This window comes from Nelumbo lutea, chromosome 5 (genome assembly GCF_056320005.1).
Source record: "Nelumbo lutea isolate HS-2025 chromosome 5, American lotus-T2T, whole genome shotgun sequence".
Taxonomy (NCBI): Eukaryota; Viridiplantae; Streptophyta; class Magnoliopsida; order Proteales; family Nelumbonaceae; genus Nelumbo; species Nelumbo lutea.
In genome coordinates this window covers 36647811-36664102 of record NC_142688.1, presented here as the reverse complement: position 1 = coordinate 36664102, position 16292 = coordinate 36647811, and the positions used below count along the sequence as shown (strand labels likewise).

The 16292-nt window shown below is 36.5% G+C and overlaps 1 protein-coding gene across 1 annotated transcript; it reads right to left on the bottom strand.

Moving 5' to 3' along the window:
• Window positions 1-6856: 6856 nt before the first annotated feature.
• On the bottom strand, window positions 6857-15853 carry LOC148851737 (uncharacterized). Its single transcript, XM_088945703.1, has 3 exons — window positions 15053-15853; window positions 14917-14932; window positions 6857-7831 (listed from the first exon to the last, which is right to left on the bottom strand). Exons 1-3 carry the CDS (start codon window positions 15721-15723, stop codon window positions 7127-7129), a joined length of 1392 nt encoding a protein of 463 aa, XP_088801829.1. The 5' UTR covers window positions 15724-15853; the 3' UTR covers window positions 6857-7126.
• Between the last annotated feature and the right edge of the window lie 439 nt (window positions 15854-16292).

Below are 16292 nucleotides of genomic sequence, written 5' to 3'. Positions count from 1 at the left end.
GACTTGAGCCGAAGCTGATTCCGGTCATCCGGTCGGGATCATTTTGATCCTAAACCCCAGATCGGGATCATCAGATCTGGCATCTTAGGTATATAGAGCCCAAAAATCCAAATCCAACAACACCCTGATCACTGAAAACCAACGCCATTTACCTCTTCATCTTAAGATTTGAAGCAGAGTCGGTTCCAATCATTTGATCACAGTCAATATATATATATATATATATATAAGTAAAAAAAATGTTATTTTACATATTCATTTAATGTTTTTATACTATTATTAAAAGTATTAATAATGGTGTGAAACTTTTTACTAGAATGCCCTTATTTTTTAATTTAATTTCTCTCTAATTGTGAGGGTACAAAATATAATTTGAACTACACTAAATTTCTTCTCATTCAATTACCTCTCATTAAATTGTATTATTAACTCCCATTCCTTTATTGAATCCTATATTTAAGATATTGTTTTCACAAAATAAAAATATAAATTTTATCAATTAGATCTACATCCAATGCTTTTAACAATATAAAACATGTTTTTTTAAATTTACACAAAAAATGGAACTATTTTTCCATCATGGTGGTGAGTAAGCAATTCAACCATCTAAGTAAAGTAGGCTAATCCATGATGTCATAATTAAATAAAAACTTTTAAAATATAGACAAATAACAAATGTAGAAAAATTGGACACACACACGTGTGTGTATGTATATATATGTATGTATATATTATTCATATTGAAACAAAAATAAGTATGACAAATAATAATTATTTTTATTCATGTTGGAAAGCAATCCAAAGGTAAAAATTATTTTTGTGGTGGTGAGTCAAAATTCAACATTTTTAATTAAATATGCCAACTTTTAATATCATAATTAAATAAAAATGGGAAAATATAAAAAGCACAAAAACATTATGTAATGATGCAAAATTTTGTAAATAACATTTAGACACCTATCTAATATTTTATATTAATCATATTAAAAAAACAAGTGTGATAAATAATAATTGTTTTATTGGTGTTGGAAATAAAATATAAAATTTAAAACCAACCTAAAAATGAAATTATTTTCTTGGTGACAAGTTAACAATTCAACCTTTTGGATGATATGTGTCAATCATTGACTTCATAATTAAACAATACAAATACAAAAAATATAAAAAATAGAAACTCTATAGAAAAACATTTGGTCACATCTCTAATATTTCATATTAATCATATTAAAACTTAGATACGATAAACAATAAATGTTTTTAACTTTTTATTGATGATATAAATAAAATACAAAATCCAAAATTAATGAAAAAGTGAGATTGTTTTCCTATTTGATGGTAGATCCGTACATCATTTTAGGTCAAATGTATCAACTTGTGAAGTTATAATAGATAATAAAGCTTTATTTTAAAAAGATAAAAACATAAAAGTATACAAAAAATATATAATTTATGTAAAAAAATCCAGGCATATTTCTATATTAATGAACTATAATAAGTGTGACAAATAAGAATAATTTTATAGACATAAAATATAAAAAAATTGTAGAAAAAATTTGGAATATACTATCATCATTATAAAATTTGTCACGTGCAAAGCATGTACACAAGTACTAATATAAAGAATATGTATGAATATTTTTTCCTACCATCCAACGAATAAGATGATCCCAAATCAAAGTTAGAACAATACAACAAGGTTAGACTTTGAGTTTTGAAGGAACTCAGGGTTGTGTTTTCTTCTTGATGTGAGGTAGAGCACCTTTGATGTGGGACCTGGGACTATCTCATTGGTGGAGATGAGGAAACACTCATTCAGACAATCAGGCGCATAAACTAAAATGATTTCAAAGAAAACTGGGATCAACACTAGGTAATATTAATAACGTATTGGATCTGCTATGAATACAAGTCTACAGATTTGGTTGTATGACCAATATTCATTGATTGAATACACTTTTGTAATTTATAAGTGTGGTTCAAATGTGTTACAGGTCCATTTGGATGGAATATGGCGTATTCACTTGTGGTTGGTCACTTAACCAAAGTTTACACGCTTGTGTTTGCATTGGATTCAGATTTATGTAAACACTACATATGGAATTCGGATCTGCTCCCAACATAATTTGTGTCCTCATATCTCACTATAAGATTGAGACTCACCAAAAGATGGAGACCCATCATGTCTAAGATGTGTGAAGTGTGAACACATATAATGTTGGGACAAATTTTTGTTGGGAGCATATCCGATCTCTTACCAATCAGAGCTTGGATTAGCTACTCACAAAATTACTATCCACATGCACTCACAAGACACTACAGGCTACATCCGCACTGGGATCTTGTGGGTAGTAGATGCGAACTCTACCAATCGAAGTAAAAAAGGGGCAAATTTCTTAAACTACCCTTATGGTTTAGTTAGTTGACTAAGTATACCCTTGTTGTTTGGCTATTGTCTAATGCTACCCCTACCATTACCATTGCTGTTAAATATTGATGGAAGGGATGAAATCTCAATTTTAACCTTCCATTAAATCGCTCTGAAAACAATTCTCTCTCTCTTTCTCTGCCAACACACTTTGTTCTCTAACCCTTTCAAATTCTGCTCAAGAGGATCGAAGGTTGCAAAAACAAAAATGGAGAGGTCTAAGGAGGGGAGGCTCTTGAAGAAGAGCCAACACTACCCGGATATGCTTGGAGGGAGATGGTGGTGGAAAAATCTTCTTAAAGAACCTCCTTGGCGTAGAATTAGAGCTCGGTATCAGAGATTTCTTAGAGAGCAAATAATGAGCAAGACTTGAGTCGTAAAAAGGGAAAAAAAGGAGATTTTTTTCCTACTTATGCCTTGGCTTTTTGCTATTGCCGTTGTTGTTGGTGGCAATGCTTGCTGCTTTCTACTTTCTACAAATTAGAGTTCTGCTTGCTACTTCTGCCTCTGCTTTATCATTTCCCCCATTAACAGAATTCTCAAAAGTCTTGGATTTTCTTGCAGTTGCTCCCCTTCTTTGTTGGCGTAAAGATCAAGTCTTGGGGAGGGTTTTGAAGTGTAGAGCCCCCTTTCCCCTACCTAAACCCTAATCTAACACATCTCTCCCCAATCAAACCAGTTCAATCAAGGACCTCTCCCTCTACTACTCTCAACTTTTTTCTCTTAGAGAGAGAGAGAGAAATGGTGAGAGAAGAGTAAAATGAACGATGAGGAAGAGATTTAGGGTTTTAAAGATCCGGGGTTAAGATCATGGAGAAGAGAAGTGATCTCATCTAGGGTTTACAAAAATGAAGAAAAGGAAAGAGGGCTGAGAGAATATCTTAGCGAGAGAGGATTTTTCCAACTCGAACATGGTCTTCACAATTTCTTCTCCGTTGTTGACGATCTCTCCGATGACTCCATCCGCTATGGATGCCATGAGAGCTGTTGTTCTTCTATCCTACACAAATAGATAGATGGGAAGAGTGGTCGGAGGATGGTGTCTTGTTTTAGAAGGAGAAGAAGGAGAAAAGGAAAAAAGAGAATGAAAGATGTTAGAGAGAGGTCGGAGGAGGAAGGGGGTGCTGGACCTGCTGGCCGAGAGGAAGGGTATGAGGGTAATGTTAGGTTTAAAAAAAAAAATAAATGTCACATAGTGTCACGTGTGTACGGATTTTGAAAGAATATTGAAGGAGTGCCATGTAGTCAATTGTCAGAAACAGTAGGGGTAGTGTTATACAATAATCAAACAATAGGGGTATACTTAGTCAATTAGCTAAACCATAAGGGTAGCTTAAGAAATTTGCCCCCCAAAAATATAAGGTTTTTAACTTTTGGATAATTTGCATTATGAATATTTCCTGTACATATATCTTAAATTCATGGAAAGATATTCCAAATGTGTAGCTAATTGTGGATGCATACAGAGTATTCATAGATTTGTTTGACTTTTAAGAGATCCTAATGTAGTGCCTTATCCCATCTTCCTTTTTGTTGCATGCAATCCAATTAAGCCTAATTATGATCAATTTTTTGGGGTATACTTAGTCAATTAACTAAATCATAAGAGTAGCTTAAGAAATTTATCCCCCAAAAAATATAAAGTTTGTAACTTTTGGATAATTTGTATTATGAATATTTCCTGTACATATATCTTAAATTCATGGAGAGATATTCCAAATGTGTAGCTAATTGTAATTGTGGATGCATACAGAGTATTCATAGATTTGTTTGACTTTTAAGAGATCCTAATGCAGTGCCTTATCCCATCTTTCTTTTTGTTGCATGCAATCCAATTAAGCCTAATAATGATTTAAATTTTTTTGGGTAATGGGATACACAACAGGGCCTTAATCTTCTTCCAAACACCTAGACCACCCTAGTGGCCCTGCCAACTCGGGTGGACTCGATCCCAAGTCCCAGGTCTCAACTACAACCAGCCAAAGACTTGACCAGAAGGCTAATTGGAACCTTCAATCAAGGTTTTTAAAATTGGACTGGACAGGGAACTATTTTGAGGTTCGGTTCTTGGGTCGAACGGTTTGACGGTCCAGTTCGAATGGACAACCCGCTTAGATAGAAAAATAAAAAATAAAAAGGCCAAAAATCGTTATCAGGGTCAACTGTTTGACCGCCTAAATCAGCAGTTAGCTGATCAAATCAATAGTTTTTGGCCAAAAAATGGTTTTAGGATAAACGGAACCAATCAGGTGACCCATTCCTGATTTTTCCAGTCCGACCATATGGTCTGGTCCGGTTTTGAAAGTCATGCCTTCAATTATGAATTATGATCATAACTGGTGCAAGAATCCGGAGATTTTGGTTTACCTTCCATGTAATTGGCTTTGGCGTATCCACTCTTCCATGTAATTGGCTTGTGGCAAAAGAGTGTTATGACTTATGAATGCAATCCGAAATCAGCCTCAATTGTGTCTCCACTCAAAGTGCTTTAGTTTCTTCTAATTATTTTGCCCCAGTAAATACAGATGAGGTTGACTTTGGTGAGTTTTTCCTTGAATTGTTTTATCCCCTTAGTAAGTGATCCTGTGCTTCCTTTTGAATTAGAATTATATGCAGAACGTGAACCATGCTATTCTCCTCAAAGTGTGTCCTTAATAATTGTTCACTACTTGACCCATTGGGGTCTTTGAAAAGACTGCACTCTTTCTTTTCCACCATGGTATTGGGCCTATTGCTACTATAAACTGTGGGTACCCAAAGCTTTTTATCAATGTGTCCATCCTTCACTTTTTCAGCATAAATCTTGTCCCAATTCCTTCTGTACTCCAAGAATTTGTTTCCACCACCAAAAGTGATATGACTGTGATTTTGCCTCAAAGATATTCTTTTTGCCCTAGGTTCTTACCAAAAGGAGCCATATTCATCTCCTAACAATGTCTAAAGCCCAGCCTGCCTTCCCCTTTTGGTTTTGAATATTGATGATGTCAAGATGTTGATGCTACCACGAGAAGATCTTTTGCATTTGCTCTATCTTTTGGGTGATTGTTATTGGTATTTGGTGCACCTATCATGTAAATGGGGATTGTCTAAGCCACTGATTTAAATGAAGTAGCCCAGCCTGCCTATGATAGTAGATTGGCTTTCCATTATTGTTATTCCATCTGATATTAGACCTTATCTAATATCTCATAATGGGTTTCAATACCATTGCTTGGAGCCTACATATTTGTTGTTATAAAACGTGTGCCATGGCAAATGAGCCTAGATATTTGTTGTGTGCATATCTCATTCGAACTCATCATATCTTTCTTTAATATTTTTTTCTTTCAAACTGGTTCAGGGGATCGGTTTAACCGTCTATCCCCAAAATAGGTGGGACCCCCGAAACATAAAGTATAGAGGTGTATAGAATACAATACGTATCGATTGATACACCCGTTGCAATATTTTGATCCTTAGTTTTATCTTTTATTTTTTACTTTTTATTTGAGTTTTGAATCTTTTGATGCTAGGTATATATATACGCCTGTGCATCAAACACCAAAGAGGCGTTTTGAGTTCAAAGGTCATCAGTTTTCTGTTGGGGTGGAGATTTTGAGTTACAACAGTCATAAACACTTCACAGGAGGTATTTCCTGCTTTCGGAAGCAAAGTCTCAACACCATGACTGGTATCGCTGATGAAATTTTTTCCAAAGTACAACTTTGTGTTTCAACTACGGTATCAAGTAATCACGTCAAATGAACGCTTTTAATTTTTTTGAAATAACCCCAAACCTACCCTTGAAAAAATTAAAGACAGAATATTAATAAAATGCTGACTGAATGTGAATGTGGTTTATATGTTGTGCTTACTTACCGGATCGGGTCCCTTTTAGTACGTAGGGAAATCTTTCTTCCTCGTTGTATGCCAACAACGATGGATATCATGGCTGTCTTTGCTGCTGTCATTCTGCTATTAGATGTTAATTAATGCTATCTTTTCAAGGCACCCTAATTCTGATTTGTTTCCAATCCCCCTGCACAGTGATTTCCACACTATTCTCACATACTGATTAATTTGTACTGTGAATGACAGTGAATGTACGAGCAAGTTGACTCACTTTCTGCTGTGCTTCTGCATTCCGTTCCGTAGAGATTGTACTTGTGATTTCGTTATCGTTTTTACTTGTTCTCTTCTTATTAAATACTAATTAATTAAAGTGAGAATTTTGACGCAAAAGTAAAACGGAGAGAACTAAACAATCGAGCAGAGGGACGTTCAGCCGTTGAGGACATAGAACACAGTTACAGTGGGCTGATCGATGAGCATGACCCTACTAGTGCTGGCTTGAGAAAGGTGGTAAAAACAGTATTTATAAATATAAGATAACCTCAATTCAATTCTAGCTCTTCTCATCCATTCAGATTCCAGCTAGAATTCCTATTTTTACTGATAAAATGAGTTTGTATTTGTTTTATTGACCAAGTTACAATTATAATCCTCCATGCACATACATTTTAGGCTCATTGATAGTAGTTTTATTCACTCCAACCATGCAGACACATCCACAAAAAAGAAGCCAAGATATAATGACTAAGGACTACAGCTGGGTACGTAGTAAGTAGTGACATGGACTGATCAGAAGCGTTTGATCGATAATGAAAGAAAGCTTAATCAGGGCTGTTAGTTGTGGTATGGAGCACCAGTGCTCTACGGTCTTCAACCACCTCCATCACCATATCCAGATCCGTAGCCATAGCCAGAGCCACTGCCAGAATCACCGCTACCTTTACCACCACCACCTCCTTCTCCTCCACCTCCAACACCACCAGCAAAACCTCCATCATTGAAATCTCCAGAACCATACCCTGAGCCACCACCACTACCAAAACCATAGCCAAAACCGTTGCCGGCTCCACCTCCTCCTCCCCCTCCCCCTCCCCCTCCACCTCCGCCTCCCCCTCCTCCTATGGCTCCTCCATAACCATACCCTGACCCACTTCCGCTTCCTGAACCATAACCACTACCACTCCCCGCCCATCCGCCACCTCCACCTCCGCCTCCACCTCCACCACCTCCACCTAAAAATGCTCCGTAACCGTTACCAGAACCACTGCCACTCCCATAACCGTAACCAGAACCACTTCCATCGCCCGAGCCGCCACCACCTCCACCACCACCACCACCACCCCCACCACTTCCATATCCTCCTCCTACTGCCCCACCATAACCAGAACCGCTCCCATACCCATAGCCCGAACAGTAATCGGGGCCATATCTGTAGTTCGTCCCCGAGTCTCCACCATCACCATCTCTTCCTTCTCTTTCATCACGAGAGATCAGAGACCTAGCAGCGAAGGAGAGCCCAACACTAAGCAAAACTATCAATACAACAACTACCAACTTCGTGTTTACCATGTTTCCCTAAGCAGCTTTGGCGCTCAGTTGATCAAAGAAACATCACTAATTGATTTACGAATGAACTCAATGCAGTATGAGAATTCTCATGCAAAAATCAAATACTTATAGGCAGCAGGGCAGGGGTTGAAGTGCATGGTTGACACGTTCATACATATCCTACCTGTCACTTCTTTCTGACTTTCGTTTCCAAGCAAAGTCTCCCATCAACTGCAGAGTCAGAACTAAGAACAGTTGGACTAGAGGAATTTTGGCCTAATTTATTGGTATATCCAGTCCTCTACTTTTTGACTTTTAGCCCCAAAGCAAAGTCCAAATGGCCCAATCACCCGTAAATGACCTTAGTTGTGGACCAGCTCCACCAGCAGCAACCATGAACTCTTGATTTACTGAGTACGAATATGCAAATTGAGGAGAATCAATTGAGTCACATCATCAACGTACTTCATTGTGTTTAGGAGTCTAATTTATACAACTGCGCTTTACCATCAATGTGAATATGTGATTAATGATTTAGACAACTAACAACCCTTTTGGGAAAACCAAAGCCTACAGCTGAAACCAATGTAATTAACCCCAGAATGTCATTCTTCTTGACTGGCCTTCGGTGTTGTTAGTGTAGTGATACCCCGGCCAGAATCTGTTATGGTGGGACTGAGTTATGTAGATCTTATTACTTAGTTTGCTGCTATATATTCTTAAGGAAAAGAGTCCTGCTCACTTAACCATTTTGATCATTAATTAGTTTAAGCAGTTGAGGTAGAGCTTTTGAATGACTTTTTGGTGAATTATTTTATTTCAGGAGCCAAGCTATAAATTCTTATTATTTCCTTCTTTTCTTTTTTCTTTTTTTTTTCTTTTGTTTTTCATTTCTAAATACAGGGCAGCACTAGGCATAGAGAATAAGCCGATCAAAGCAGTGGGGTAGAAGAGACTTTGTGTTCGGTGAAGAAAAAAAGAAGAGTTGGTAGTGGTGTAATGAAGCCTGTACCATCGAATATTAATTAGTGGGTTCACAAATATATAGTTTTTAATATATTGAAGAGAAAGATTTCCTAACGTGATCTACTATTTTCTACTGTTGGTGGTTGGTTGGTCCATGTTCCACTTTGGTGTCAATATTGCTTGAATGTGCTTTGGTATATATTAGTACCAGCGGGAACTGGGTTTGGGTTGAAACCAGTCTAAATCAAAACGAAATTGAACAGATTGGACAGTCACAGACATTGAATTGGACGGATCCAAATTGATCTAAAATATTCATTGGATTGGATCGGGCCTGATCCATTTATAATAGGCTCACATTGGACTAGACTGGATTGGACCAAATCCAGTCCAATTGACACCTCTACCCCTGAGATGCACAGAACAACCTAATGTCCAATTTGTTACAAAAAAGAATGAAAAGCATATATTAAGTGTTAGAGACATGGAAAATTTGTTTCAAGGGTATACATTGAAGAGAGAGGGGTAACCATGGCAAATATATACATAAATGTTGCAAATTTTCTAAAATCTACAGTAATATATCTTCCATTTTATAATTTAATGAAATTAAATGAATATTTTCAGAAAATACATAAACCATTTTTTTTGGTAATTACCAAAAACTGTAATAATTTTCAATATTTTTAACTGAAATCAATTACTGAAATTTTCAAAGATGAAAGACAATAATTTATTAATAATTATTATCAATAAAAAAGTAATGAATGATTATCTAAAATTGTAATAAATATTTTCAGGAAATACATAAGTGAAAATTTAAGAAATTATATGAAACTGTGATAAATAATTATCCGATATTGTAATAAATATTTTTTAAGAAAATACATAAATGAAAAATTAAAAAATTACATGAAATTGTAATAAATTTCAATATTTTTAACTGAAATCAATTACTTAAATTTTCAGGAACTAATGATAATAATTTCTTAATAATTATTACAGAAATTTATTAATAATTAATTATTGTACAAAAAATAAATTTCTGGTAATAATTTTCTGTTAATTACTAAACAAAAAACTAATTTTAAATAATTTACAATGGAAATTGTACAAATTTTCAATAATATTCCAAAAATACATAAATGTCATAACATTTCCATTATTATTCTCCAAATAAAATTAATAAATATTTTTCTGAAAATGTAATTTTTAAAATAAAAAGTAATAACTAATGATCTGAAATTGTAATAAATATTTTTTTTGGAAAATACATAAATGAAACTATTGAAAAATTATATGAAATAATTATCTGAGTATGTAATGATTTTCCTTATTTTTTACTGAAAGAATTATTTTTTGAATTTTCAGAAATTATATGAATTAATTATCTAAAACTTTCAGAATTTAATTACTGAAAACTTTAAATATTTTTTAACTGAAATAAGTTAATTAAATTTTCAGAAATTAAATATAATAATTTATTAATGAGATAATTTATGAAATTAAAGATAATAATTTTCAGAATTTTTCAAAAATAAATTACTGAATTTTCCACTATGGAGAATTAGTAAATCATAAAAAATTATTGAGAATTAATATTAATATTATTTTTTTACTAATTATTAAAAATTAATTTCATTAAACAATTATAATTTGTTTTAATTTACCAAAAAATGATATTTTCTAAATAATAATAATAATTACAATTTAAAATTAAAAAAGAGAGGAAACTTTGCACATCCCTATAGAGAAAGAGGAGGATTTTAGGTAAAACATATATTTATCTAATTAAGGAGAGAAAGAAAAAAAAAGAGAAACATTTCACATCCCTCTAGAGAAAGAGGAAGATTTTAGGGTAAAACATGTATTTAGCTAATTAAGGAGAGAATAAATAAGCAAAGTGGGTGTGAGGATAAATATGAATTAGACATTACTTAGAGGAGACATTTTAAGGTAAAGCATATATTGAGCAAATTAACTAGAGAAATTATGTGGATATAGAGAGTGGGAGACGTGGTTGGGGAGAGAGAGAGAGAGATTTTTAGGAAGATCTTAGGTAATTAGGAAGTGGGGATTAATAGGAGCAAGGAAAGACTTGCTTATGTGGCCTAATGAGAGGGCTAATAAGGAGAGAGAGAGAGAGAGAGAGAGAGAGAGAGAGAGAGAGAGAGAGAGAGAGAGAGAATGCAGAAAAGGGGGGTTTGGGGAAAGGAGGGGCCATGTAACGTGGACAACCTTTCTTTATAGTATAGATGTACGTGAGTCAATGATAAACGTACATCTTGGGCTGTACACAAATTTTTTATGTCATTCTGGTTGAATTTGGCGAATTCACAAGGGCGCCCCACAGAGTGTGACTCATACTCACCCCACAACACAATCAAACCATGTATTAGGAACATCTCTCCATGGCAAGTATGGGAGATGTTCAAAATGCAAGCTGAGATATGCATGTGGGGCACGTGCAGGGTGCCGATCTGAACTCAAATAAGAAACAATTAGCATCCCTTTAGTTCCTAGTCAGAATTGGAAATTGAATCCGAATGATCTATTCTCCTTGTGTAATTGGTCCAAACAGATCGGAATCAAAACAAGAATGGCTGGAATGGGGTTTCATTCCCAAGGGAGGGGAGGGAATGATAATTCTCTCAAATATTGGGGAATGCTATTCCATCATGAATGGGGATCATATTCCAATTCTATCCAACCAAACTGTTGGAATTGGAATGGACCATTCTCAGATTCCAGACCCCTTTTCTCGTATACCTAACGGACCCTTAAAACCAATGTGGAGATAAAGGACTTACCGATGATGAACAAGAAGCATCCAAGCTCTATTGGCTATGCCTACTTGAAGAGGAATATATATATATATATATATCAAATGGATCGCTAAGTAGGTGGGTTTATGCTTTATGTTTTTGTTAATTTATCATGGATCCAATGTATGCCAAAAAAAGAGCTAATTGGAGGGTCATCAGATTGCTGCGTTAGGTACAACATCCACCAGCTTAGCCCTATCTTGGTGAACACACAGCTGTCCATTTCCTACCACCATAAAAATTACGGAGAAGTACGGATACACATGATGCAAAATTCTGAATTCCAGCCTCTCCCTACTACGAGCCTCTCTCCCCCTCTATAAACCACATCCTGCCCTTGAATTTGGCATCAATTCATGGTTAGGATGCATTCCCCCTGTACTTTGGGGCTATAAAATTCTGATATGGGCTGATTGGTTATTCTTCCTAAAAATTATATGGAAAGGATCTAACTACTGTTGGCTAAGCGAAACCCAAGACTATCATCTTAGGGTTTCGATTTGTGGCACCATGTTTGAGGGGACATTGCAGCAAAACCTTCATCACAATGTTTTAAAAACCTATATGGAGGCTGACCCACTTTTGCCTTCGGATCACAGGTCACTGGTTCAATCATCCGGGTTGAATGGGTTAGACCGTGCCACATCATCATATATGTGTGTGTATAAGCATGTATTTTATCATTAAAAATGTATAATTATTTTTGAGATATAATATATGTATATATAAATATTATTTTATATTTAATTTATACTTTTGATTGAGCTTTTAATTTTTTTATTTGTAAAAAATGTTAAAAATTGCAATTTGAGGCTCAAAAAAAGGGTTTTTTTAATGAAAGTAGTAGGGCAAGTTGGCATTTTGGGACACATAGATCTCAAAAAAGTTATCCAAGATAAAAAGAAAGATCATACCAATCAGACACTAGAATGCAAAGTTATGGCCTCCAAAAGTTTGCACATACATTGAGTGACCAACCTTCGACTAATCGAGTTGAACGGATCAACAGTTCAATTAACCAGATCAACATTGGGTTGAAAACATTTTCCACCATGTAAATATCAAACTGGTGTTCCTATTATCACACTCCTACATGAAATTCTAGGTTTGTTTGGCATTTTTACATATAAATTTTAATGAGAATGTGAATCATCCAACCCAAACATCCTACCAATAATCATTTATAACCTTACATTAGGGTTGCCAATGGATTCAAAACTTGGATATACCTAGATACAAATTTGATTTGTTAACATTTGGATCTGAATCAAATCTTACCCTTTCGGTCAATCTTCATTTTACTCAAATTAATAATCAGATTTGATTATTGCATATGAACTAAGACTTTGTTTGGTTTGAAGGAAAAAGTAGGAAAAGGAAAGGAAAGGTAGGGAAACCTTTACAAATCTTGTATGGATTTCCCTACCGTTCCCTTCCCTCTTGATCTTTTCCTTCAAAACAAACATAGCTTAAACTAAAAATTATCAATTTGACGTAATGCATGAACCGAGGTTGTAGTCAGATAGTCCTTGCCAATAGGGTGGAGCCACGCTTCAAGACATGTGATCAAGAAAGGATGTCAGAGGCCCGAGGAGTTATCCCTGGGTAAGCACTCCGATGCTCAAGTCAGTAGGAGGTGGTGGATGGTTGGGCCGAGCAATAAGGGTGCTGGTCCGAGCAAAGTAACAATATGGGTGTCAAAAGTTAGAATCCCTTACCTTGAGCGGAGAATACCTCTTTATAGCTGAAGGTCCATATCTTGGTTAGATTGGACTTCTGGGATTTCCGGGATGAGATTAACTGCCAAGGTCTTTGGGATAGAGCCCTATTCTCCAACGAAGTTGTCCTCCTTTCTCCTTCTATCTGTAGTTGTGCTTATCCGCATAACACGTAGTTGACGTGGCTGAGAGGATAAGATGGAGGGATATAGTAATAACGTAGCACGATCGGGGCCGTGGAATCGATGCATGCCACAGAGCTGGCCGTACCATACCAACGTAGCTGGATTGATCGGGTGATGACTAAACGGCCACGTGTCTCTTAAATCCAACTCAGCCATGACCGGAATAGTTAATAAATTGAACTAGATATGAATATGATATTGCACTTCATGAATAATTAAATGTTATCAATAAAATTAACTACTACTTAGGGTCTTGGGAGGGAGGGATTAACTGTATATCGACCTAACGTTTAACTTTTTTCTCTTTTTGTAAAAAGCATTTTTTTTTTCAAAGTAAACTCTCTCATACAAATTAAAACCAACTTTTTCACACTTGTCATCCGAATATTTTATTTACCATCATAACAAGCAATGACCCCAACACTTTTAATAAACATACAAAATTCAAACCGACTTTATTATAATTAGATATGCATATAAGCAAATTGATGAATTGGGATCATTGTATCAAGAACAAAACGATCCGATACTATTCATTCAGCCCTACATTGTATTCGTTATAATGTTGTCAGGCTCAAACCAGACCAAACAAGCTGATCGACCTCCCAAACTATAAATTGGCACCCGAAGTAGTATTTTGGTATCTAATTCGTAGAATTTGACATGGCCAAACTCACTCTATTTACACATGTTTCAACGTGTTATATGCTCTAGAATTCATCCTTCTGAGCTTATTTCGGTACAAGTTAGTTTTATAAGATAATTCATAATCAATTTTAATTTTTCTTTTCTATAATTTTCGTTTGAATGAAATGAATGGTTGAAGCATTGAACTCTTGATCCGGACATCAATATGGTTTTTGGGTAGTAAAATTTTGATGAGGTTGGGACTGCCAAACATGTTAGTTAAGGAGGTGTTTGGTATAACTTTACATTGCTGTTGCAGTTTGGGTTGATCAATACAAATTTGAGAGTGAAATATTTTTTTTTATTTGAAATGTTTTAAAAGTGTTTCTCACATTCATACATTTTTCTAATTGATCGAAATTACACTCACATACACGATGTCGTAATACATATTTACAAATATGTGTTAATTAATCCAAAAAGCAACACAAACATCATTGTATCAAACACCCCCTATGTGGGTTGAGGAAGAGACTGAAATTAGTTTTTTTTTTTTTTTTTAACGTGCAGAATTGAGCCAACTCACTCATTCAGATCGACCTTGAGATATGAGAGACCATTATTCAGTGATCGAACAATGTTCGATTTGTTTTATTGACGTTACAATTACAGTCTACGTTCACACGCGCGTACATTTTACGTTCATGTTTTGGATGACGGTGGTTTTATTAAGTCCACGCAGACTCATACAAAGGGAAGTAGTGACTACTGGCTACTGCAGTGACACAGACAGACTGAGAAGCATTTCTGAGAATCAGAAACACTTTAGAACTTTAGGAGTTTGTTCCTACCAGAGATAATATTAGTGGGACGTAGCCTTGTTGCTGTGGCCGGTGGGTATGAAATGGAATTACACCACCGTTTTACGGGCTTCGACCCCCTCCGCCACCATATCCAGAGCCATAGCCCGACCCATAGCCAGAGCCACTGCCAGAACCACCACCGCCGCCACCACCACCGCCTCCTCCTCCGCCTCCTCCACCGCTGGAACCTCCATCACCATACCCTGACCCACCACCGCTACCAAAACCATAGCCGAAACCATTGCCGGATCCACCTCCACCACCTCCACCACCTCCACCTCTTCCATAAGAGCTTCCACCTATGGTTCCTCCATTACCATACCCTGAGCCGCTCCCACTTCCTGCACCATAACCACTGCCAGTCCCCGAACCTCCTCCTCCTCCACCTCCACCTCCACCTCCGCCTCCGCCCCCACCACCCCCACCCCCACCCCCAGAACCACTGCCGCTCCCATAACCGTAACCTGAACCATCTCCCCCTCCGTCTCCACCACCCCCACCCCCACCCCCACCCCCACCTCTTCCATATCCACCACCTAATGCCCCACCATAACCATCGCCGCTCCCATACCCAGAACCCGAACCATATCCAGCGCCACCACCCGATCCTCCACCATCACCACTCCCTCCCCCTCCTCCCCCTCCCTCACCGGAAATCAGAGACCTAGCAGAGGAGGAGAGTCCAACACTAAGTAAAACAAAAAATACAACAGCTACCAACTTTACGTTCACCATGTTTACTCAAGCAGGATTGGTTGATTCACAAATGTACTCAAATGCAGAGTGAGAAATCTCATGAAACTGCAACTGGTTATAAATAGTCAGGGTGTAGGTTTGTTGAAGCTGGTTGCCTCCACACACTCAGACTGTCCCCTCCTTGGTGTCCTAGAAATGATTATAAAATATTCAAACCTCAGTGCATTTTTTCCGAACTGCTGACAGCTATCCCGTGATCCCATCCATCACTTATTTTTGACATTTGATTCAGTCCAACCAAAGTCTCCCATCAACTGCAGAGTAAGAAATGAGAACAGTTGGATTGGTACCAAACCTAGGGTAATTGTGGGCCTTTTTGACTTTTAGGCCCAAACAAAGACCCAAATGGCTGAGTCACTTGTAAATGAGATCTCAATTGTAGGCCAGTGAACCCTGAATTCTTGATTAACTGTGTACGGCGGCTATACAAATTGAGGTGAATCAATCGACGAATAGGGTTCATAACTATTTGTCTTTTCGATCAATGTGATTAGTGATTAGTGATATAGACTAAGTATGGATTAGGAAGAGGCTTAAAGGCGTGACCA